Source organism: Miscanthus floridulus, chromosome 11, assembly GCF_019320115.1.
Source record: "Miscanthus floridulus cultivar M001 chromosome 11, ASM1932011v1, whole genome shotgun sequence".
NCBI lineage: Eukaryota > Viridiplantae > Streptophyta > Magnoliopsida > Poales > Poaceae > Miscanthus > Miscanthus floridulus.
The window spans coordinates 83,550,994-83,574,860 of NC_089590.1; the positions used below are offsets into that span (position 1 = coordinate 83,550,994).

The following is a 23,867-nucleotide window of genomic DNA, read 5'->3' on the forward strand; positions in this document are numbered from 1 at the left end:
GGGCGTCAATGGTGTACGGGCGGCGCTGGCGGAGCCTCGCGCAGTCGCACTTGCGTGAAGGAGCAGCTCCCGCTCGGCCGATCCGTTTTCCGTCCGTTCCGTAAGTCCCAGGCATTGGCAAAGGAATTTTAGATTGAAGGGACAGGGGTAATTAGGAATAGAAACTGGGCCGTGGACTAAAAGAGCATTCTAGCGTGATGATCATCGTATTTAATAATGGTAAATGAGCGAATTTCATTCTTAGGATGGCAAAGTAGCTGAGCATCTCCAACCTTCTTCTAGTCCTAAGAAAAATTCATCTCCAACGGCTCTTAATATAATCTCCTAATATTTTAGGAGTGGAAAAATCCCCCTCATCCGCGTAACTTTACGCACTGCAGCCTCGCGCGTATCCTTCGACGGTGTTGGAGCGAGTTCGTCGTTTCCAGTGAGCGCGACGGCATCGAGGGCAAGGTTGTCGTCTCTGGCGAACGTGTCCATAGCACCCGCCGACACCGCCCAGCCGCAAAGGAGAGAATACCAGAGGGAGAGAGAGACCACGGACGGGAGCACGGAGCTTTCATCGTCCGCTGCTTCCGTCCGCTATGGACGCACAGTTGGAGCTCGGGGGAGCTCGGCACAGGCAAGGAGGAGACAAGGCACTGCTTGGGAAAGGTGGAGGAGGGTCTGGAGAGGCACACCGTCGAAGGAATCGGGAGGAGATGGCCGAGCGTCGGAGATCGACGAGGCTCGGTTGTCTCTGTGCAAGAACAGAGGGGGAGAGAGATGAGTAGCGAGGGGCTCGGGATAGCGGTGAAGAGCAGTGGTGCGGGATGACGAGCTCAGTAGAGTGGAGGGGAGCCGAAGCAGCATGTCCCTTGTATAAGCAGCCAACTGGAGGTGGAGCTTGGCTAACCGGCATGCTCAGTACCTCGGCATGGCCGCGGCGTCCTGCGTGGCAGTGGCAGCGTAACGTGCGGGAGCAACTTCCCATAGCGATGGGACGGGATGATGGGCGGTGGCAGCTCGGTATGGCGCGGTTGCGTGAGCGTGCGGCGTTAGCGTTGCTGCGAGCTGCTAGCGTTTGCTCTGTACGTGTACTGGTGTGCAGGGTAGGCATACGAGCTGCATCATGTCTGGGTGGTTGTCGCGGCTGGCTGATGGCGGCGGCGGAGGGAGCTCGTGGTCTCAGGGTTCGGCGCTCCCTGTAGTTTCCCGTGATAAAAAAAAAGCCGCAACATAATTCATGTGGACTTCAAATTTGATTTTTTAGATGTCATTTATTAGAAACTCTTGAAGGGCGGGCCTGATGCAAGTGGTAGAGTCTTACCACCTGTGACCGGAAGGTCCCGGGTTCGAGTCGCGGTCTCCTCGCATTGCACAGGCGAGGGTAAGGCTTGCCACTGACACCCTTCCCCAGACCCCGCATAGAGCGGGAGCTCTCTGCACTGGGTACGCCCTTTTTATTTATTAGAAACTCTTAGAGATGACCTTCTTTTTTTTCTTTCCAAATCTTTTTAGAGTTGCCAAATTATGTTTTTAGAAAAAAAAAATAGGGAACTCAGATGCTCTCGCCCTCGTCATTCAATTCTCATGGCAGATGTGCCCTTGCAGTTTTTACGGATGGGCATGGGCCTCCTTTGCAGTTGGCCACCTGGGCCTGCCTGTCGGTGACTCAAATGGAGCCATTCAGGTGATTTTTTTTTTAATTTATGCAGGTGATTTTTAACGTTAGGGAAACTGGTTCCAGCTTTTATATGAAAGAGCTTTGCATTGGTTTAATGTCAACTTAGTTTTTTCTTTATTTATTAGAAATCTCTATCATACTCCCTATGTTTTTAATTATAAGATATTTTGAGTTTTATAGATACATTGTTTTTAATATATATATATATATATATATATATATATATATATATATATATATATATATATATATATATATATATCTGAGTGCATGACAAAAATATGTAGGTAGAAAAAGTTAAAACGTCTTATAATTGTAGCAAGTTAAATCACAACCTTATTTAACAAGTTGCCTTTTTTGTGTTTGTTTTGAATTACTCATATTTTTTATAACAAGAACTCAAAAGAACTTTTTTTGAGAGGCCAATAACCCAACGGGTAGTGACAACCAATTTATTATAGGAAATTTGATAACATTTTAACAAAAATGTTATTTCATAGGTTAAACAAATATGGACTAGTGATTGCATTTTGATACTCAGACCTAGGAAATGCATCATCATCTCAAAGAGTTTGGTATCTCTTGATTTGCTCTTTACCTTAAATTTAAGCTTCCGCATTGTGTTTGTCTTGTGTCGCATTTATATTTCCTAGATTACCATATGCTAGTTGATAGTACTGACTCTAGATTACAAATCTCTTTTGGGGTTAGTTAAGGTAGAGTGCACTATAAAAAACTATGATGCACTCCATGGTAGTTAGTTTATGCACATCATATTTGAGGTGGACTCGAATTAATATGGATTGGATCTCCAACTTGGCTTTGACGCCCATGTTGGTCTTTTCCGCCTCACGCCTCTCTTCAAGCAACAATATCATTAGATAGCAATCTATTACCATAGTCATAAAAAGGAGGACTTAGGAACATGCACCTTGGAGATTTAATTAATATACTTGAACTCTAGGAATTGGCCATTCTCCATAAATGATGTGTGTATTCAAAGAAGTGATGTTCTTGTCATCGAACCTTGCTGTAAGCCTGTAAGCCCCCTTTAGCCATCAGCTGCTGCTACTGGCCGGACGTAGTCGCGCTAACAGTGGCTAGGGCACAGTCCTAGCTGGAGTTAGCCGGCAATCCACAACCAACTAGGCGACGATCAAGAGTGGTAGAACAACAGTGAGGAACTTTCTCGTGCGGGAGAAAGAAAACCAACAGAAGTATCGTAGAAAGTGTGCAACCCACACATGTGTCTAAGAGTTGGTGTGGAGATTTACTGAGTGTTTATCTTTAAAAATTTAGATATAAATTTTTTCGAGGGCTAGTTTTTTACCAAAAAAAATGAATTAGAGAGAGAAACTATTGGAAATCCTCTTACATCGTTAAACATTTCAAAGTTTGATGAGAAAGATTGATGCAATAGGATAGAGCCCCCTTTAACTATTGTTCTCACCTATGGAGCAATCAAATATATAAAATAAACTAATAATATTTATGATGTATAATAAATATTATCAGATTAATCATTGCATATATTTTAAAATAATATACTTGTTTGAGATATAAATGTTATTAATGTTTTCTATAAATCTAGTCGTACTTATACTTAAGAAAATTTGTATGGCACAGAAATCTAGAAGCGACAAAGGATTATATAATTTGGAATATATTAAAAAAACCGAATTACGTTGACATATAAACCCTTATATCGTCTCTATATTTGCATACCGCACCTTCGTTCCTTATTGTTTTCATCAGTTGTCGTCGACTCATCCAAGCAGCACCCGCGATACCCAAACCCTCGCACCTTCTCGGCGGCGGCGGCGTACGGGACGGCAGAGGTGGCCATGGCGGCGGTCGCCACGGTGAGCTCCGCCAGTGGGCTCCTTGCTATGCTGCAGGAGCCGGCGCCGGAGCTGAAGCTGCACGCGCTCGCCAGCCTCAACTCCGTCGTCCACCTCTTCTGGCCCGAGATCTCCACCAGCGTTCCCACCATGTGAGCCCAGCCTCCTCCCCTCCTCGCTTCCGCTGAGCGTGCCCGGTTGCCGCCGCTGCAGCTGCAGTGTTTGCGCGATTTGTTCAGGCGCCCACCTTGGTTTGGCTGAATTTCTTAAGTGTTTCGATCTGCTTCTCTTATTGATGATGATGACTCTGGAGGAGACCTTGATCTAGATGCTTTTTCTTTTGCGCAATTCGTTCAGAATCAGGCGTTTGTGCAAGGTAGCCGTAGGTCACGGGTTGGTTCTGATATGTTAGATGCGGATTCCAGAGGCCCAATTCGCGTCCGTGAGCAAGAGTGTGATAACCATACTTTCGTACAGTGATTGTAGCTGAATTGGTGCCAGTCTTGTACTTCTTTTGCCCTTACTTGGATTTAGCTTGGGTTTTAGTGGAGAGGCTAAAGCAATTCGAGGCAACTATATAAGGAAAGGATATCAGTAGGAGTGAGCTGAGTGTAGATAATTCAGAATTTTTTGAAATACATTTTATAATTGCTGTGTGAAACTGTGAAGTGAGGATGGGAAGGCTTGGTCTTCACATATGAAAGGAAAATGAATACATGCATCATCTTCCTTCAACAATTTTGTTTAATTTGTTAGGGGCTTCCGGCTTCCCTGTTCGGTTCGGTTATGCATAATTTGGTTGCAGTATGATAAGCTTGTTATTTTTGGTGGTTATGTGTCTCGATAGTAGTAGCTTTCTTATATATATTATGAACCTCTTGTTTCTGGAATGCCTGTTCCACATGGAGCACCCTTCTTTGTTTGAATTATTAACCACAATTTCTGTTTTTAATTGCTGTACAGCTAGTTAGATTTCATTACATGCCTATGTTTGTTTCATGGTAGCTATCTGACTTTTTGATACAAATGTAGCTTTAATTTTAATTCTCATTTAGTTTGTGGAGCTACTCTGCCCCTTATTTTTTGCGGTGAAGATGATTGGATCATCGATTAAAGTTCATGATTGGACAAGCACAAAAAGGGTGCCTTTTCTTGTATTGCCCATTTCCAATGATTTTAACCACTAATTAGTTTCCAACTGTTATCTATTTCCTGCAGCGAGAGCTTGTATGAAGATGAGGAGTTTGAGCAGAGGCAACTTGCAGCACTTGTTGTTTCTAAGGTATTATGCCTCAATAGTTTTTTTATTCCTATGAAAAGATCATTCTTCTTTATTGTTAAATGTTAATACTGATGTTTGTTGTATATCATGTAGGTATTTTACTACCTGGGCGAGCTAAATGATTCACTGTCATATGCACTTGGTGCTGGACCCCTATTTGATGTTTCCGATGATTCTGACTATGCCCATGCTCTTTTAGGTGAGAAGGGTCATACGTTTTGAGCTATTATGAATGATAGTTTTTATCATGATCTTTTGGTCATCATGTTGAATTGCTGGTTATTCTTTTTCAGCCAAAGCATTAGATGAATATGCCAGTATCAAGACCAGAGCCTCTAAAGCTACAGAGGAGGAAGAGAACATTGATCCTCGATTAGAGGCCATAGTGGAGAGGATGCTTGAAAAGTATGATAAGGTGCCGTCAATTTGTCGGATGGGTTATGAATCTAATATAAATTCTTTGACTCAGGTGTATTCTTGATGGGAAATATCAACAGGCCATGGGTATGGCTGTTGAATGCAGAAGGGTGGATAAGCTGGAGGAAGCAATTGTTCGGTGTGATAATATTCAAGGGGCTCTATCGTATTGCATCAATCTTTCTCATCAATATGTTAATCACCGTGAATATCGTTTTGAGGTATTTAGTCCTTTTGCTTTGTTGGAGGCAAATGCATGGATCTTTTTAGATTTTTGTGTCTGTTTCTGGCATATAGTAGATGCTGCTAAAATGAAATTAACTGACTTATCAAATATCTTACACTTTTTGCAGGTTCTCCGTTGTCTTGTTAAAATATACCAAACTTTGCCAAACCCAGATTATCTGAGCATTTGCCAGTGTCTTATGTTTTTGGGCGAGCCCGAAACTGTTGCAAGCATATTGGACAAGCTGCTTTCTGGAAGCAAGGTACATTTTTGTTCTTTCTTCTGCTGCATTATTAATGGCATTTGCAGTTGCTTATATGAGATGTCATGCTCGGTCTCCAGGATGATGCTCTACTTGCATATCAAATTGCCTTCGATCTTGTTGAGAATGAAAACCAGGCTTTCCTTTTGAATGTGAGGAATCGTTTGGCCTCACCGACTCCTGAGCCATCTAACCATGAGAGCGAGCCAGCTGTACAAGATGGTCAAACTGCCAGTACTGTGGGTACAGGCACAGAAGCAGCTGGAGATGTTCAAATGAGAGATGATACAACTACACCAAATGGAAATGCTCACACTGTGGATCCAAATGAGGTAGCACATGCTGACAGGCTTGCAAAAATTAAAGGGATACTGTCAGGGGAGACTTCTATTCAGCTGACATTGCAATTTCTATATAGCCACAACAGGTAAAGCAATTATTTCTTGCTAAATGGTGGCAACTGGCCTTGAGCATATGCCTTTTCCACCTGATACTGATGTGGTGTGGTTGGTTGTTTCAACAGATCTGATCTTTTAATTCTGAAGACAATAAAGCAGGCTGTGGAAATGAGGAATAGCGTTTGCCACAGTGCAACCATATGTGCCAATGCAATCATGCATGCGGGAACTACTGTAGATACCTTTCTAAGAGAGAACCTGGTATATGTTTTTTCTACTTGCTGCCTCTGCATTAATTTTAGCTGTTGCAATGTTTCATGTTGGCATTGTGTTCCAGGAGTGGTTAAGCAGGGCAACCAATTGGGCTAAATTCAGTGCAACTGCTGGACTAGGTGTCATTCATAGAGGCCACCTTCAACAAGGCCGGGCTTTGATGGCTCCCTACCTACCTCAAAGTGGTGCAGTTGGCGGTGGCAGTCCATATTCAGAAGGTGGTGCCCTCTACGCACTAGGTCTGATTCATGCCAATCATGGTGAAGGAATCAAACAATTCCTCCGTGAAAGTCTTCGCAACACCAGTGCAGAGGTGATTATTGTTTATTTCTGTCCTTTTGTTTTGTTATTCATTTCATGCATATTGTGCTAACTCCATCCCCCAATGTCATACAGGTCATCCAGCATGGTGCATGTTTGGGGCTTGGGCTTGCAGCTTTGGGCACAGCAGATGAGGAAATATATGAGGACATAAAGAATGTCCTTTACACCGACAGTGCTGTTGCTGGTGAGGCAGCTGGTATTGGCATGGGCTTGCTCATGGTTGGGACCGCCAGTGAGAAGGCTAGTGAGATGCTTGCTTATGCACATGATACGCAGCATGAAAAGATTATAAGGTTGGTGCTGTTTGATTGCTGTACAGTGCTTATGCACTTGATCTCAAGAACAATCCTCTGACAATTCTCTCTTTCTCCAGGGGTTTGTCACTGGGAATTGCATTGACAGTATATGGCAGGGAAGAGGAAGCAGACACCTTGATTGAACAAATGACGAGAGATCAAGATCCCATATTACGTTATGGTGGTATGTATGCATTGGCTCTAGCCTACAGGGGAACTGCAAACAACAAAGCCATCCACCAGCTGCTGCATTTTGCTGTATCAGACGTCAGTGATGATGTTCGGAGGACTGCAGTTATGGCTCTTGGATTTGTTTTATACAATGAGCCCGAGCAGGTTTGTGGAATACTGGAATCAGTCGCCAGATTGCATTATCTTATTAATTAGATGCCTTTTGCCTAAATCTGTTTCGTTGATTATCATACATGAGTTGACCCACAAGCATCAATCCCATTTTTTAACCCGCACATTACATCTGCTGTATTTTTGCAGACTCCAAGAATCGTATCCTTGCTCTCTGAATCATACAACCCACATGTTCGCTATGGTGCAGCCTTAGCTGTTGGGATATCATGTGCAGGGTCTGGATTAAGTGATGCAATTTCCTTGTTGGAGCCTCTTACATCAGATGTTGTTGACTTTGTGCGTCAGGGAGCTCTCATTGCCATGGCAATGGTAATGATCCAAACGAATGAATCCTTTGATTCTCGTGTTGGAGCATTTAGGCGTCAATTGGAGAAGATCATTCTTGACAAACATGAGGACACCATGAGCAAGATGGGTGCCATACTAGCTTCTGGTATCCTCGATGCTGGTGGTAGGAATGTTACAATCAAGCTCCTCTCAAGAAACAAGCATGACAAACTCACTGCTGTGGTTGGTCTTGCCGTTTTCAGTCAGTTCTGGTACTGGTATCCTCTCTTGTATTTCATCAGCCTGGCCTTCTCGCCAACAGCCTTCATTGGGCTCAACTCTGATTTGAAAGTGCCAAAGTTTGAGTTCCTATCACATGCTAAACCGTCTCTCTTTGAGTATCCCAAACCGACAACTCAGCAGACTACTACTTCAACAGTGAAGCTGCCAACAGCCATTTTGTCAACTTATGCGAAGGCAAAATCTAGGGCAAAGAAGGACGCAGAAAGCAAAGCTAACCAGGAGAAGGCCGCAGAAGAGGCGTCGGGTTCTAGCTCAAGCAAGGCAGCTAAAGCTCAGGAGAAGGATGCTGATGCAATGCAGGTAACAACTATATGTCCTCTTCATTGTGTTAACATCCATGGGCAGTGGCGGACCTATGATTTTTTCATGGGGTATGCCGCAACAATATTTCCACATGTAATTCGGTAAAACACATTTAGGAAATTGATAAACAATCAAAGTATTTGGCCCACGGTACACAGATACTAAATAACACAATAAGACTCAAATTTACTTTTTTTTTCTTTCATATCTCAATCCCTCTTCATAATTCAACAAAGTACATAATGCATCAACAATGTACCCATCAATCAATTTAACTAATTCGCAGCTAAATATATCTACATCTAGGCATCTAGTCATGTTATATACTGTCACCTAGGGGCTAGGGTTTGCATACCTTGTGAAGTCTCCACTGATCATGGCAGCCCGAAAATTCAATGATCTTACTCAAACTAGAAAAAAAAAAGTATTTTTGAAAAGCCACTGCAGTGCCAGTGAAGACCACTGTGATAAGCTCATAAACAATCAGTGTATTTTTTTTATTGGACATTTGGTTATAATTTACTGCCATGATCTATAATCCAAATGAATTTGCTATTTTACCTAAACTGGCTTGGAGCTATTTGAAGTTACACCGTAAACTTAACTGACTCGATCTTTGTTTCAAGGTTGACAATGCCACTGAGAAGAAAGCTCCTGAACCAGAAGCAACCTATCAGCTCCTGACAAACCCAGCTCGCGTGATCCCTGCCCAGGAGAAGTTTATCAAGTTCCTTGAAAACAGCCGATACGTCCCTGTGAAACCAGCGCCTTCTGGATTCATCCTCCTCCGAGACCTGCAGCCCACTGAGGCTGAGGACCTTGCACTGACCGATGCTCCCACAACCGTTGCAGGAAGCACCGGCAACACTGCCCCTGCTGCTGGCCAACAGGGGTCCGGATCATCCGCCATGGCTGTCGACGACGAGCCACAGCCGCCGCAACCCTTTGAGTACACCTCATAAGCATAGCCTGGGTCTTTTGTTCTCTCTCTCTCTCTCTCTCTCTTTTCCCCCTTTGAGTATGTAGTGTGCGGAAATTTGTTGTTGGCTGGAAGACTTTTTGTAGAAACATGAGCAGAGAATTTTACTTTTATTGGCGCTATAGGGTCAACGTTGGAAATCTGGGATATCACCTGGGTCAATCCCTGCGCTCCTGCTTGCTCTCTTTTTTCCCGTGATGTAATATGCTCAAGTATTTTCCCTGGAACGCAATTTTGCCACGGTTTCATTGGCCCCGTTCGCGTGTCCTTAAACCCAACTTATCCATTTCTTTTTTCATCCAGAATAGTATTTTTCTCTCACAGATTTCTTGAGAATTCCTCCGAGCGAGAGGGGCCTATCTGTTGCAATGCTGGTATTGCACAAATGTCGACGCTGGGCACCTGTGAGCATATACTTGTCTGTTTCCTGCTGAATTCTATGTGCGTTCTATCCTTGTCTGATCTACCTTCGTAATATGGAGCTTGAATGCGAAGTCTCTGATGACGCCGTCAAAACTAAAAAAATACACGTAGTTTCGGGGTCCAGCCTTGCAAATGTGAATGTAGCATTCTTGTCCTCGTTACGCCAATGTAAACAGACGCTGGTCCCGGTGGCCCGCGCGTCGCTTCCGCTGCGGAACGCCGCACCCCGCGCGCTACGCCGATAGGCTCGTCGGCAAGGCTCTGGACGCTGCTCCAACAACAAACATGCTACTGCTACAGTTCAAAAAAAAAAACATGCTACTGCTACCGTCGAAGAAGTGATTTTGTGTGAGACCGGAGTCAGCGGAAGACGAAACGACTGAAGTCCTCAAAATCTTGCTTTGGATCAGTACGAGCTGTTGGATGTGAAATGAGGGATGAGATGAGACCAGGCTGCTCTCCAGCATCTGAGAGGGCGGCGAGCCACCGACCAGGCTGCCAACCGCCGCCGCCGCACTCGCGTCTCCGCGAGTCCGCGTGCTTCGGCCAGGCCGCCGGCTGCCGAGCTGCGCTACTCGCCGGTTCGCGGCTTCTCGTCCTCTTGCAGCCTTGCTGTCCTGTACTCTGCCTCACCTCTTGCTACAGGTAACTGGGTATTCTTCAGTTCCCAATCTTTTTCCCTATTCTTACTAGGTATTTTGGTATGATTTTGCTAGATTGAAAATCAAACTGACTACATGTGATTTCTTGCTAGGTATTTTGGTATGATTTTGCTAGATTGAAAATGAAACCGACTACGTGTGCTTTCTTAGTTCTTATTACTATAGCTTGTCGTTTCGCATTCGTCCTCACTAAAATTTGCTTCACCCTCCGCCACTGGTGATTTGGTTGTAATGAAGGAGAGGATGAAGCTTCCTAAGACCTTCGAGTTCGAACCCTCCCTAACTGTCGCGGAAGATTTGGATGAGTATGCTAGATTCGGGTGGTTTACTCGTGACAGGGTTAGGTGCTCTGGTGGTGAAACGGAGCCTCGGCCGAAGACCGGTGAGGCCGTGGTGTATCGTGATTTTTTCGTTGCGGGGCTTCGCGTTCCTACACATCCCTTTGTGGATAGAGTTTTGGAGGTTTTTGATGTTCAGCTGCATCATTTGACTCCAAACAGCATTGTGAATTTGTCCAAGTTTGTTTGGGCATGTCGGACCTTTGGCGCGGAGCCGGACTTGGATTGCTTCTGCAAGTATTACGAACTTCACAACCAGGGCCCGAAGAAGGTTCTGATTGGTGCGGAGGAGAGGCTTATGGATGGTCAGTATGCTCGATGCATGTTTCATCCCCGTCGCGAGCTTGGGGGACATACAAAGGTTGAACTGTCCTATGCTCAGCGTAACCGCTGGGACGATGATTGGAACCGTCATTGGTTTTATATCAGGACTGCTGGTTTGAAGCGAAAGGATAAGGATGGGAATGAGAAGGACTTGGTGCGATATCCGTTGGCTTCGTCGATGGGTACCTTTAAGCCGAAGAGCATTATACCACCGGTGAAGACCTCTTTGCAAGTGGCATGTGAGAAGGCTTTTGACTTGGCGTCTCGTGTATGCTCTGGTCGAGATTTGGTTGAGGAGTTCCTTGCTGCTGGGATTTACCCCTAGGTCGAGATACCTGGACGGATTTTACTTTTGAGAAAATGGAACTTCGATATCTTGACGAAGGCGTGCCTATGCCGTTTCCTCGGTTTGGTTTTAGCAGGCCTAAGTCTGAAAATGATGGTAAATTTGTGCGTGGCATAGAGGAAGAGGCCAACAAGATCCTTGGTGACTATTCTGACAAGGAACATGCTGCCCGAGTGGCTGTACTCGGTACCTGTCCGAGGCTGAATAGGGTTTTTGAAGAGATGAAGGTGACATATTCTGAGCGGCCTGTACCTGAGAAGTTTCGGCTTAGGGAGCAGGCGGCCTGTTTGTGGAAGGAGAATACCTCTGGAGCCTCTGGTGGTTCAAAGCGCAAGGATCTGTCGAGGAAGTCTGTGGCTTATCGTAAGAGGGTTAAGAGTTTGGATGCTGGGCAACATGAGGCAAAGTATCTATCTCCAACATTGTCTCCGGTTGCTGAGTTGGCCAAGGATGGGGAGGCCAAGGATACCGATCTGTGCAGCTGTGGTGATTCTTTGGACAAGAACGTGGCTGGATTAGTTCGTGAATGTCGTTTACCTTCCGTGTGCGATGATGACGTTGAGGACATGGAATTGATTGACGATGATGACTCGGGGTTAGTTACTAGCACTTTGCAAGGAGCTATTGCCGAAGAAAAAGAAGATGTGGACCCCATTGGTGATGCTGATCCGAAGATCGCTGCAGTAGCTTCGGTGGAAGTGGCTGCTGCTATTGACGTGTCAGGCGCTGCTCTTTCCAGCCCTTCTTCCAGCTGAGGTAGCAGGGCCCATCTTATTCTGGCAGTTCTGGAGGGGATTCTAGCACTTTTTCTACCTTGGGAGATTTTGACTCGAGCTACTCTTCAGGGGTTGTGGTGGAGGCTGGGGGCTCTACACCAACTGAATCCGCTGGGGTTGCTGGAGCAAGCGTGATGCCTAAAGTTCCGGCGGTGGGCGCGGACCGGGTAGGTCATGACATTGTTGAGGAACAGGGGGTTCGAGCTTCCTTCAAAGGTGAATAATAGACTTTGGTTTAGACTTGTTTGGATGTTTTTGCCTGCTTTCCTTGATTTTGTTTGCATTAGCAGGTGATCATGAAGGTATTCCCAAGAGAACTAGAGCTGATGAGGATATTGGGGCGCGTCTGTTACAGACAAGACATGGTATGTATTTCGTTGTCTTTGCTATTGGGGTGGGGGTTTCACAACATTGGTTGTAGATGCTTCTTACACGGTTCTCTGTGCACCAGCTTTCGAAAGTTACTTGGATAGCTTGTCGTGTGGTGATATTCTTCGCCTTACCCATGAACATGCTTACCACCCGGCTTTGGCCTGTCGTTCATTTTTTCTTTCGTTTTCGTGTTTATTATTTCTAAAATAAAAAAGAGGGTGTTTCACTTGCAGACTTCTGTCATGGCTAACTATCTGAAGGTTAAGGTTAAGGGTGCACTTGATCTTCGCAAACAGAGTTTGTCTGACCTACAGGATAAGGTTACCTCCCTTGAGGGGGAAGTTGCACAGCTTCGCGAGGACAAGGCCGGTCTGGAGAGGTCTCTGAAAGATAAGGAGAGCGAGAATCAAGCTGTCCTGCAGCTTCTTAGCAAGGATTATGAGGCCGCGTGCAGAGACAAAACCTCACTAGAGAAGGAGCTTGAGAAGATGCGGGATGCTGCGATTGCTAAGTCGACTGACCTTTCCAAGAACCTCGGAGAGAAGGTGCTGGAGCTTAATTATTTGAATGATGAGAAGACTAAGCTTGAGGGCCAAGTTCGTGATAAAGAGGATGTGATTGAGGGCCTGCGGGCTCAGGTTGCTAAAGAGACAACTGCATCTTTTGATCTTAAGAGCCAGGTTCAGTTTTTGGAAGACAAGATGGAAGCGACCAAAGCGCAGGGCCTGGAAGCTTCAACGCTGTATTGCCAGATGCTTCAGAGGTTTGGTGGTCTTGGTGGAGGTCCTTCCGATAGCGCATCTGTTGAGGATTTGTTTGCTTGGATGAAGTCTGAGTTTGCTGAGCTACCGGATTTTATTGGCAAAGTTGGGGACTTCGGAACTTTGTCCGGTGTGACCAACCTCTTATCTACGATGGAGAAATTTGGATGCGGGCATCTCCAAGAATTCTTGAAGAAGAGTTATGTGTTTCCGTCTCCTAACGAACTCGGTGAGCCATCAAGGACTGAATATTGCCCGGCGATGGTTCTTTTGGGAGTTTTGGGTTTCGCACGGGAGAGATCATGCCCGAAGTCTTGCCGAGGCTCGCCGCACCCCTTCAGTTGTTTGTTTTGCGGTAGAAATTCTTATCCTATTCGGTTGTGTTTCAGGTGAGGAAGGCTAAAGGGAAGATTGGAGAATCTACTTCTGGTGAAGATTTGAAGGATGAGCCCCCTACGGAGGTTTAGACTTTGGGATTTAGTTAACGGGGGTGTATCCTTTGTGGATATTGGTGTAAATGTATTTTGTAACTAGACTAGACTTTTAACCTGCGCGGGTTCGTTGCATCGAGCCGCAGGAGGTGATACCTTTGACTATGATGCGAGAATGGATTTTATGTGAATGGTGAACTTTGGTCACTTTATCATAGAGCTCTCCCTGCCAGAACATTTACCGACTTCTATGTGTGACTGAGAGTATGAATTAATTGGCACCTGGTTGCATATCTTCGGTTGAACAGTGTGGTCTGTTTTCAGATGGCAGGATGACAGTATTCTGCTATACTCTCTCTATGTACCCCAGCTTGTGAAAGACAACTAGTTGGAGCTGCAGCTTCACCTTGTCAAAGAGTTTTGCGTCAAAATTGTGCGCGATCTCAGCTGTATCGGGCGGTCGGGCCTACCCATGCCGCGCGCGCGACGGCGTGGGTGCTCCCTCCCTCCCTCCCTGTCTCATTCGACCCGTCTCCGTGGTGCCCCGGTTCAGCTTGCCGGGTGCCCCGCGCGCCGCTTCCGCTGCGGAACGCCGCGCCCCGCGCGCTACGCCGGTAGCGCCCTGCGCGGCTGCGCCCGCGTGCCGAACTGCCGATCCCGCGCGGCTTGCACTGCGGGTCTGCGGCATGGGTCGTTGGGCCCGCGTCCCGCTTGACGCTGGTACCGTACCTCTGTCCCCGCGGCCGTTCCCGCGACGAAATTTCTGGGCACGTTCCTTCCCTAGTACTAGTACCGTCCTCGGTTCCAGCCTACTCCGTACGTACGTGCAGCGACGTGCGTCGCGTAATCTATCGGCCCCGGAGAGGCGACGTCTGGTTCTGAGAGAGTGAGAAGCACCCTCGTCTTGTCAGCCTCAACGCGGGCAGCACTGCACAGGTCTGTCTCTCTTCTCCTCTCCATAGTCAAGGTCCCAAGGACGACGACTCACGACTCACGACTCGCGAGTCGTTCGCTTGGCAAAGGCTGCGCCTCCCACAACATGATGACATCGTATCTTCCACCCTGCGCAGCTGCGCTGCCTTCGCCTCGAATCAACCAGATGCAGGCGGCTCCGGACTTGTTCTCTACGCCGTGAGGATAGCGCGTGTACTACGCGCTAAGGCCACGGTCCCTGCGCTCTGACTCAGACATCACAGCTTCCACCACCCACCCTTCGTTCGGCATTGGCGAGCACATACGATCCGGAGCCTAGTCCTCGCTTTTCAGCTCCCTGCTACCCAAACTTTCTTCCCAAGAATGAGGGTCCACATCACCACGTACGTCGCCGTGTCAAGATGGTTTGGGGAAGGCGAAAATGACAATAGGGCCGACCAAGGCCACGAGTGACCATTGCCGAGCATTCACACATCTTTATCTTTTCCCTCTCGATGTCGACCTTCTTCTTAGCTTTTCGAGGGTTTTCACATGGGACTCATGCATGAGTTCCCTGTTGCTATGCAAAAACCCTTCCTAGCATAGCAGTAGCAGCTTGTCATCGATTCGCACAATGTTTCCACAGAACACGTACAGTTCAATTACTAAAGAGTTTAGTTGGGATTAAAAAAATCCAGCGTCTCAAGCATTGATTTTTACCGAATGTAACCCACCACACATACTAGATTATTAGACCTAATTTGGGTGGCTAAAATGACAAGATGCCATTTCTCCCGTCGGATCCAACGTGGCCATGCCACAGAGAACGGGCTTACCATGTTCTAAAGATAAGGAACCAAAGTTAGAGCCCGTTTGGCCGGACTCCGAGTGGCTCCGGCTCCTCTGATTTCTCCCCTATTCATCTCCTGTAGTGACATTGTTCACCGAAGCCGTTTTTCAATCTGTGCCGGAGCCGGAGAAACTCATTTTGTTTTGTTCCTCTGGCTTCAGCTCCTACACACAAGTATCGGAGCCAGGGCCGATGCGAGCCCGGCCAAACGCGCTCTTAAAACGAGGAATCACGCAAACTGTCTCCAGGCACCCTTTTTATACTCGGCCACCCACAAGTTTCAGTACTCGTTCAGAGACCACTCGCAAACCCTCGTCTCGTTCCGCTTGCGTCCCCAACTCCTGCGTCCGCTCTCGACACCGCAGCACGCCAGCACCGCCCGCCGCTCTCCGAGCACGCCTACGCCGCTGCAGCGCTCCAGTCCTCGCTTCCTGCCTGCTTTCGTAGGCGTCCTCATCGTCCTCTTGCTTCCGCCTCTGGAGTGGGTATCCGTCTGGACTTGGATTGAGCTCTCCTTTCGCGGGTAAGGAGAACTCTTCTGTTTGCCGTGATCCCTCGTCTCGAAATGCTACTTTGTTCGATGGATGCTTGATTCCGCTCAGTTCGTGGCGGATTATTTGCTTGGCGGAGTGCTAGTGGTAGCTTATTTGTCCAAAATTTCTGAGTGGGGTTCAAGTTCAGCCGAACCCCCATGCCCGACGTGAAGTTCTCCCGTGATCAGCTTTCTAGGGACTGGAGTTCCTGTGTTGCTTCGCAGGGCATTTGATCATTTGTGTTTGAGCAAATGTTTAAGACTTGTGAAACTTCGGCCGCAGGTGTCGCTTCATGATGTATCATGTATCCCCTGTTCAGTGCTCTTCAGTCTTCACTGAAGAATCAGCATTGCTGTGCTGTATGGCGTGTAATGGGGAACCTGTTGCCGATGTCCTATTCACATGAAATTTCTCTCAATTTAGCCACAGAAACTGTAACGGACCCGTTTGCACTTATTTATTCAGTATTATGAGAACTTCTTTAACTAGTTCGTGTGTTTGGTTTGGCATGTTAGTCGCATCCCATTATTAGTTTACTTTGCGCTCATCACAATGCAACTTCTACTCCTCACTCAACTTACTTATGGCTGTTCCTTTTCATTAGTTCATATGGCGCCATTGGAGTCACAGATTGTAGTTGAGAAAAACCCTTCCACAAGTGTGGATGCCAAAGAGGTTATAACAGTATAGTATAGTAATGCTTGTTCCTTGTTTTCCTCTTCTTTGCTAAACATGAAGTTTGACTAACAGTAATATTTATTGTCTGTCAGCTTGTTTTGACAAAAGATCAGAACACATCTACCACTGTCGTTCAAGGTGCAAGCTCCTTAACGTCACCAAAAGGTGTTCATGAGGAGGCTAGCTTTATGGGTAAAGGTGGAGAACAACAGTTCTGCTACCAGCCCAATGTGTATGCCCCTCAGCCACACACACCCTTTTCTGGAGGTTAGACTACGTTTTTGTTTCTCTGTGTTGATGCTTACACCTACCTGTACATTGTTGCACGAGACAGCATGCGCTGATGCTGCATAGTATGGTTTAAAATAAAATCTGCCCCGCTTTCCTAAAAGACAATTTCACGCCCTTACCTCTATCCTGGTCTTATGGTAGGGCAGAATTACCTACTATTTGAGTTTTTGCTTTTTTTTTCTTTTGGTTTTATTAAGGTAGGATATTGTCCCGTTCATGATTTTCTACTTTTTAGCGCCCATGATAGTTTTCTCTGCGTGACGATCTAAGCTTTTGCTTTCATCATTTCATCTACAGGATACTTGAACCATTTGGGTCAATGGGAGGGATACCCATATGCTGTGAGTGCAGAGGGACTTGATGCTGCATACCCTGTAAGCCTGTTTCTTAATTTTCTTGGTCATGTTTACTTAAGTGATTTTACTGCAAAACTAGCTACTCATGTATCTCCTCAATATGCAAACAATTCACAGGTGATGTATGGAGCTTATTCCCCTTTGTCAGCCATTGGAGACAGCCAGACATATTTCTCTTTGCTCTGCTCCATGTCAAGCCCTTGCTACCAGCCACCTGCTTCAAGCACGGGATATTCAAGTCCTGGTACTGGAATATCACAATTTGATCCGATGCACCAGTATTACTTTCCTGACGAAGTTCGTTACTCACCAACTCCTGGCTTCTATCAGCCTTTTGGTTCTTTCAATGGAAGTAAGAATTCATTTTGTTGATATCTTTGTGGCTCTTTATAATATGTATGGAATTTGATATCTGTTTTCATTGTCACATATTTTACTATATTATTCACATGCCATTTTGTGAATTTGTTACAGTTCCAATGCAATCTAGTGGTGTTCCTGGATTTTTTGAGCAAGGAAACATACCCCTGGCTTCTAGAATGGTATGCGGTCATTTAATTGCATTTTAACTTGTTCTTATTAATTGATTGTATTAGTGTTTATGGTCCAAAGATGGTTCTATAATAACTAGATTTTATAGTTTCACTGCACTTTACATGCCAGTTATGCTGTTTTGGAACTAATAGCATGCATTCTTTTAGCATCAGGAATCCATGTCTAATTCTGGATCATACAAGGCATTCCAGCAAGGTGGTAAATTTGGAGGCACTACACAAAGTTGGAGCACTGCTAGTTGCAGATTCGGCACTTTCAACAAGGGCTTCAAGAATGAGAAGGGCTCTCTTGACTTCCTGAATGAGCAATGCCGTGGCCCAAGGGCCACCAAAACACAGAAAGAAGTGGGGAGATCTTCAGCTGAGGGCAAAAATAAGAAGACATTGCCAATAGTTGATTCTGAGAAGTACAACCACCCTGGTTTTGTCACAGAGTACAACGATGCCAAATTTTTTGTAATAAAATCCTACACTGAAGATCACATTCACAAGAGCATAAAGTATAATGTTTGGGCCAGCACTCCCAGAGGGAACAGGAAGTTAAATGCTTGTTATCATGAGGCGAAAGAGAAGGAAGACCGTTGTCCTATTTTCTTGTTTTTCTCGGTATGGTTATTCACTTTACCGCTAGATTTTCTTTTTAATCTTTTGCTTTCTTGCTGAGGGAGAAATAGAACAATCTCCATGCCTATGGGTGCCAGCTTACCATATGATTTTGGCTAAGAGTCGGTCACTGTGCTCAAGATGACTTATGAATTTATAACTATTTCTTTGCAGGTTAATAGCAGTGGTCAATTCTGCGGTGTAGCTGAGATGACTGGGCCTGTCGATTTTGACAAGAGTGTTGATTACTGGCAGAATGACAGATGGAATGGCCAATTCCCTGTCAAATGGCACATTGTTAAGGATGTCCAAAACAACATTGTCCGGCACATCATCCTGGAGAACAATGAGAACAAGCGAGTTACAAATAGCAGGGACACGCAGGAGGTACAACTGATGCACATAGCCCCTATCTATCTTTGTGTTTCTGGGCAATTTTTGAACAATAGTTCATTAACTTGACAAGCTAACTTGCAGGTGAAACTGGAGCAAGGTCTCAAGATGTTAGCCATCTTCAAGAACCATGAAGCCGAGACAAGCATCCTTGAGGACTTCGAATTCTATGAGCAACGAGAGAAAGCTATGCTAGATGACAGGCAGCAACAGAAGCAACAGTGTTTCAAGACTGGGAAGAAGGTGCAGACCAGTGCACCAGTGGACATTGTGACTGGTATCTCGGACGCTTTTGCAGAGGCTGTCCAACTGGAAGAAACCAGTGACAGAGAAAACAAACCAATGATTGAAGATCGAAGAAGCCATGCTGAAAACAGCGGAAATGGGAGGCCTCTTGAAAGAAAGCGGGTGATTGCTTGTTCTCCTTTCATGACTAATCCAGAGTAGTAGCTGGGTCCATTTCTGATGGTATTTCAGGGAGGAGAGAATGAGGGTTATGCAAATATTGCAGCAGCTGCTTCTTTTGTACAGCACGGGGCTAGAGGCATAGGCATAGACCTTGTTTCACCTTCAGTTAGGGAGGCTATATAGTCTAATTACTGAGCTTCCTAAGTTGTCACCGTTTTCCTCCACTTTCACTGCTTGCTTCTGTAACTTATTTCCACTGACCCCCCCTGAAGAATTGATCAAGTGTTTTAGCCAATTAGCCAGGAAAAAGGAAAATATTATTCTCTATTAGTCCTGATCAAATTCTACACGTTAGCTAAGACGGACACTATCAGAACTCTTGTCATCAGAACAAATCATTGCCAGGAAATTATACATGCTATATACTCATAAGCAACAAAGTGTTTGTGCATATTCCAGTAGGAGGGTTATAACATGAACAAAGCAGCAGGATCACAAGGACATTACAAGAATAGGAAGCCTGCATGATGTTTCGACAGGACATAGGCTAGCCCTAAAACATCTCAAGTGTCTGAAAACGCGAACTAGGTATATTTCTAAGGGCAGGAATATTTCAAAGACAACAGGCTTACACCTGAGTATACACACACACAGCCATACACTCAGGTGTGCTTTCTACTTCAGCTGAGCGAAGTCTGGACACATGATAAATACACTCAATTATGCTTCCATGGAGTTCTTTTCGACTCTCTTTTGTTTGATTCAGTCGGTAGTCATCGGTTGGGAGATGCAACACCGAAATCGGGCCTTGCGGACAGTGCTCAGGATCTCCATCTCAGCATGCTCCAGCATCCTCACAACGTCAGTGAATGGCGGACGGACATCAGGATTTGGATCCCAGCACCTGGTCATGATCTCAGCAAGGGTGGGCAGGCAGTCCTGGGGTATAGCTGGGCGGACACCCTTGTTCACCACAGCGAAAGCGGCCTGCACTGCTGTCATGTTAGCAAAAGGGAGCATGCCAGTTATGAGCTCCCACAGCACAATGCCAAAGCTGTAGACATCAACTTTCTGGTCATATGGCCTATGCTGAATCATCTCTCTGCAAGATTAAAAAACAATATGTAAACATCTTCAATTCTTCTTTTATAACTTTGTTAAATGTGTATGCATGAATGACTTAAATTCAAACAAGAAAAATGTACGGCCCATGGGCAGCTGGGTATTACCCTATACAGTCCACCAAAAGCATCATAATCAACCATTACAAAAGTAAATTGAAGAAAGACATAAGTTACTACTCCCTCTATTCCAAAATGTAAGTCGTTTTAGTTTTATCCTAAGTCAAATCTATCAAACTTTGACTAAGTTTGTACAAAAATTTACCAACACCTATGACATCAAATTGGTTTTATTAAAATCCACCATGAAATGTCTTTGAAGTGCATTGATTTCTTATTCTGGATCAGTGGATGTCAATATTTTTCTATGAACTTAATCAAAGTAAGAGAAGTTTGACTTAAAACAAAATTAAAAGTAAAACATCCTACAGTTTGGGACGGAGGAAGTACTATGCAACATCTGTTTTAGAACAGTGGTGCGAAAACTACTAATTATTTTAATTAACACTGGCGCGAAAACACCTATTTCTATAAACTTTACAGTAGGTGGTGTTTTAAGAGCAATTCTTTTCTTTTCAGTAACCACTAATTATTTTTGCCAACAAAAGAGGAATATGTGAAATGTGGTAAAGTTTTCAGTTTGTCTTAACACATCTGGAGATAACAATGTAATAAACCCAAATCTATTCTGGGATCAAAGCTTATGTTAAATATTCAAAGACAATGCATGAATTTACATTCTTTCAGTCCCAAAGCAGCTCAACAGATAAATAATGCCAAAAAAAGTAGCAAAGCTACAAACAAAAATAATTCCTGGATAAGCATCATTCGAGCAACCTGCAAACACCTTAAAATCATAGAAGTCCAGTATAAAAAATATATGTGGAATTACATAACCCATACTTTCATACTATTGAATTGATCAACACTAAAGTTCAATATATGATGTGACTTTTAATTTTAATTAATATCATGTGGCTAAAAAAGCTCTGTAAGCAGCACCAACAATGTCAGAGTGTTCAACTTACGGTGCCATCCAACGGTAGGTTCCCGTTTCAGGTGTCATCCCCTCAGTTTTTACTTCAATCCGAGCTACTCCAAAGTCAGCTATCTTGATAGATTTATCACCAGATATCAAGAGGTTATCTGACTTAAGATCCCTATGGATGAACCCAAGACCATGAACATATGCCATCCCCCTTGCAACATCCAATGCTTGCTTAACCGCCAGTTTTAGTGGAACTGACCTATTCTGCCTCTTCGCCAGAAACTGCCTAACTGAACCACCCTTGGCATACTCCGTCACAATGCACCAAACCACTGGCTTCCTGCATGCTCCTACAAATTTAACAATGTTCTGGTGCCTCAAGGTTGCAAGCATCATAACTTCTTGCACAAACTGCTGCTCCATTAACCCAGCTCTCTCCGGATCAGCCTCTGGCCTCTCCAAAAGCTTAATTGCAACATCTTCACCGTTGTAGGTACCCCTGTAGAGCTTTCCAAAGGCACCCTGTGCAAAGGGCATTCCCATGTGGAGCTTGGCCAGATCAATTGTCCACTCCTCATAATCCTTGAGTATCTCAGTCGGGTACCTTGGGTCCATCAACGCCTGTGCTAGCGCATCATCGCTCAAGGCATGAGACACCCGTCCATGACGGAAAATACTGTGCCCGCCGACCGAGTAATTGCCAACAACAGGTCCCTTGAGGCCAGGATGATTGAGCATCCTAGTATGGGAGTCGCAGGACCCTACGCTGCTATTGTCCACAGACATTGCAATGGAGCCACCATGTGTGCTGGTCTGCATGCTGTTAAGGCTATCTATCGACATGTTTGAGCCCTCACCGAGCTTCCGGTAGTATGCCATGTCGCAAAAATTCCCACCATTGTCACGGCCACCAATCATGCCAGCGAAATTGGGGCCTTCCACCATCATGCAACAACCAAATGTTCTCCTTTTCTCGGCAATTCACCCGTCGCCCTGTTATCTTCCTCACACCGCTTGGCTGTAAAGACACAACCTGCACAGCAAGAGTACATCAGAATTAAGAGCTAAATTCTAGGTGTTGCAAGCAGCTGCAAGTATGTAAATACTAACTACGGTCTAAAATTACGAACATTTAGAGTCAAAAATTCAAGAAACGCTTGACACAGCTGCAGCCACCGAAACTAAAACCGACCTGGAATGGGGAACTTCACTTCTGTCAGCAAAACGGCCAGAAGCCGACTAATTTAAGCAAGAGTGCAGCCAGTAAGCATCCCAAACCCACTAGAAAACCATGGAAACCATCACGAAAGCAGCAGGATTTCCAACAAATCACCAAGCCCTGCCCAACGAAACAAAGGGGAAACGAAAAAGAGAACGCGCAAAACCAGGTCATATTTCTAGTCTGAGGAGCCTAGAATGGCTAGAAACCAAATCAAACACAAGGAAGCAACTAGACACCTCCACCAGAACCCCACCCGGACCAAATCCCAAGCTCAGACCACCTCCAGAAACTAAATCAAGCTGAGACGCGGCCCACGAAATCGCACCTCGCGAAGTCCACGGTTTCCGGCGATTCGAGGGTCGATCGGGACGAGGCAGCGGCGCTGAGGAGGGGGGCCACGTCCGGGAGGCGGCGGCGCGGGCGGCGTCCGCCGCTCGGGACGGAGTCAGAGCGGGGAGACGGGGTGCGATGACCAGAGACCAGAGGAAAGGGGAGGAGAGAGAGAAGGCCTCAGGAGGGGAGAGGACCGGAGGAGAGGGGGGAGACGAGACAAGTGGGGAGTCGCCTCTCGCTTTTCTCTCTCCTCCTGGTAGTAAGTGCGGGGTGTTAGCAAGGGTGAGCTGGTTACCATAACCGAGGGTGTTTCTGTAAAGTTTTCCTCTGCTGCCTTCGTGCTTCCTGGAGTCTGAAAAGTTGAGTCCAGGGGCTTATCTGTGAATACCGTACCGTCTGGAGGATGCACCCGCGAAAATACTCCGGTAACAGCAGAAGCCCACGTGATGTGACACGACTGGAGGCCGTTGGTGTCGGTAATCAAAGAGGGAAGCAGCATGCTCCATTAATTTTGGCAGCAGGCCCGGCTCATAGTAATCTCGAGGGCTTTTCGTTAACAAGGTGCCAAATCCGTGGTACTACCGGTGGGGCCGTGGGCGCACCACGGCGTGCGTTTCTATCGTACTCGTACGCCACGGCCTCGCCCGCCCTGGGCGGCTGCCCGGCTGGCTTGGCGCGATCGCACGCCACTGCTGGGCTGCTGGCTGGTTGGTCTGCCTGCGCCCTGCGCGCGCAGGACGGAGACGAGCGAGCGAACAGCGAACCGCGTGAGAGTCGCGTCCGGCTCGTGACTGTGAGCTCTCGCCAAGGGGAGGGGATCGTGCGCGAGTCGCGTGCCTCACGCTCTTTACACACCTGACCTGGCCCAGCGCTGCGGTTGGCTGGCTGTTTTTATTTATTTATTTATAATCGGGTAGGCTAGCTGCCTGCCTAGATGAGGTTCTCTTTAATAGTGTTTGGGTTTCTCTAAAATAATATCGGAGAAGCCA

The 23,867-nt window shown here is 45.9% G+C and overlaps 3 protein-coding genes and 1 pseudogene across 6 annotated transcripts; 3 read left to right on the top strand and 1 right to left on the bottom strand.

Moving 5' to 3' along the window:
• Positions 1-3,399: 3,399 nt before the first annotated feature.
• Positions 3,400-9,316, top strand: LOC136491405 (26S proteasome non-ATPase regulatory subunit 1 homolog A-like). The gene is made up of 13 exons (XM_066487687.1): positions 3,400-3,659; positions 4,726-4,789; positions 4,883-4,988; positions 5,083-5,194; positions 5,259-5,427; positions 5,560-5,694; positions 5,775-6,121; positions 6,218-6,353; positions 6,430-6,678; positions 6,762-6,982; positions 7,063-7,321; positions 7,478-8,221; positions 8,851-9,316. Exons 1-13 carry the CDS (start codon positions 3,511-3,513, stop codon positions 9,184-9,186), a joined length of 3,027 nt encoding a protein of 1,008 aa, XP_066343784.1. The 5' UTR covers positions 3,400-3,510; the 3' UTR covers positions 9,187-9,316.
• Positions 9,317-9,552: 236 nt separating this feature from the next.
• On the top strand, positions 9,553-13,923 carry LOC136491406 (uncharacterized). Of its 4 annotated transcripts, XM_066487691.1 has the most exons (6): positions 9,553-12,052; positions 12,142-12,288; positions 12,363-12,437; positions 12,524-12,591; positions 12,675-13,434; positions 13,595-13,923. In XM_066487691.1, exons 2-6 carry the CDS (start codon positions 12,207-12,209, stop codon positions 13,606-13,608), a joined length of 999 nt encoding a protein of 332 aa, XP_066343788.1. In that variant the 5' UTR covers positions 9,553-12,052; positions 12,142-12,206; the 3' UTR covers positions 13,609-13,923. The 4 variants fall into 4 exon arrangements, with proteins under 4 accessions (XP_066343788.1, XP_066343785.1, XP_066343786.1 ...); XM_066487688.1 differs by having other exon boundaries at positions 12,675-13,923; XM_066487689.1 differs by having other exon boundaries at positions 9,553-12,288; positions 12,675-13,923.
• Positions 13,924-15,664: 1,741 nt separating this feature from the next.
• LOC136491407 (YTH domain-containing protein ECT4-like) lies at positions 15,665-19,630 on the top strand (annotated as a pseudogene).
• Positions 19,631-19,645: 15 nt separating this feature from the next.
• LOC136491408 (serine/threonine-protein kinase STY13-like) lies at positions 19,646-23,125 on the bottom strand. The gene is made up of 3 exons (XM_066487692.1): positions 22,871-23,125; positions 21,364-22,356; positions 19,646-20,316 (listed from the first exon to the last, which is right to left on the bottom strand). Exons 2-3 carry the CDS (start codon positions 22,269-22,271, stop codon positions 19,977-19,979), a joined length of 1,248 nt encoding a protein of 415 aa, XP_066343789.1. The 5' UTR covers positions 22,272-22,356; positions 22,871-23,125; the 3' UTR covers positions 19,646-19,976.
• Between the last annotated feature and the right edge of the window lie 742 nt (positions 23,126-23,867).

Bases quoted from the DNA above. Each gene is read 5' to 3' on its own strand.
- LOC136491406 (XM_066487689.1), top strand. From the start codon at position 12,207: ATGCCTAAAGTTCCGGCGGTGGGCGCGGACCGGGTAGGTCATGACATT. The intron at 12,289-12,362 runs GTGAATAATAGA...TTGCATTAGCAG, and splicing joins GGTTCGAGCTTCCTTCAAAG to GTGATCATGAAGGTATTCCC. The intron at 12,592-12,674 runs CACCCGGCTTTG...GTGTTTCACTTG, and splicing joins TTACCCATGAACATGCTTAC to CAGACTTCTGTCATGGCTAA.
- LOC136491405 (XM_066487687.1), top strand. From the start codon at position 3,511: ATGGCGGCGGTCGCCACGGTGAGCTCCGCCAGTGGGCTCCTTGCTATG. The intron at 6,354-6,429 runs GTATATGTTTTT...ATTGTGTTCCAG, and splicing joins CCTTTCTAAGAGAGAACCTG to GAGTGGTTAAGCAGGGCAAC. The intron at 6,679-6,761 runs GTGATTATTGTT...AATGTCATACAG, and splicing joins TTCGCAACACCAGTGCAGAG to GTCATCCAGCATGGTGCATG.
- LOC136491408 (XM_066487692.1), bottom strand. From the start codon at position 22,271: ATGATGGTGGAAGGCCCCAATTTCGCTGGCATGATTGGTGGCCGTGAC. The intron at 20,317-21,363 runs GTAAGTTGAACA...TTAATCTTGCAG, and splicing joins ACCTACCGTTGGATGGCACC to AGAGATGATTCAGCATAGGC.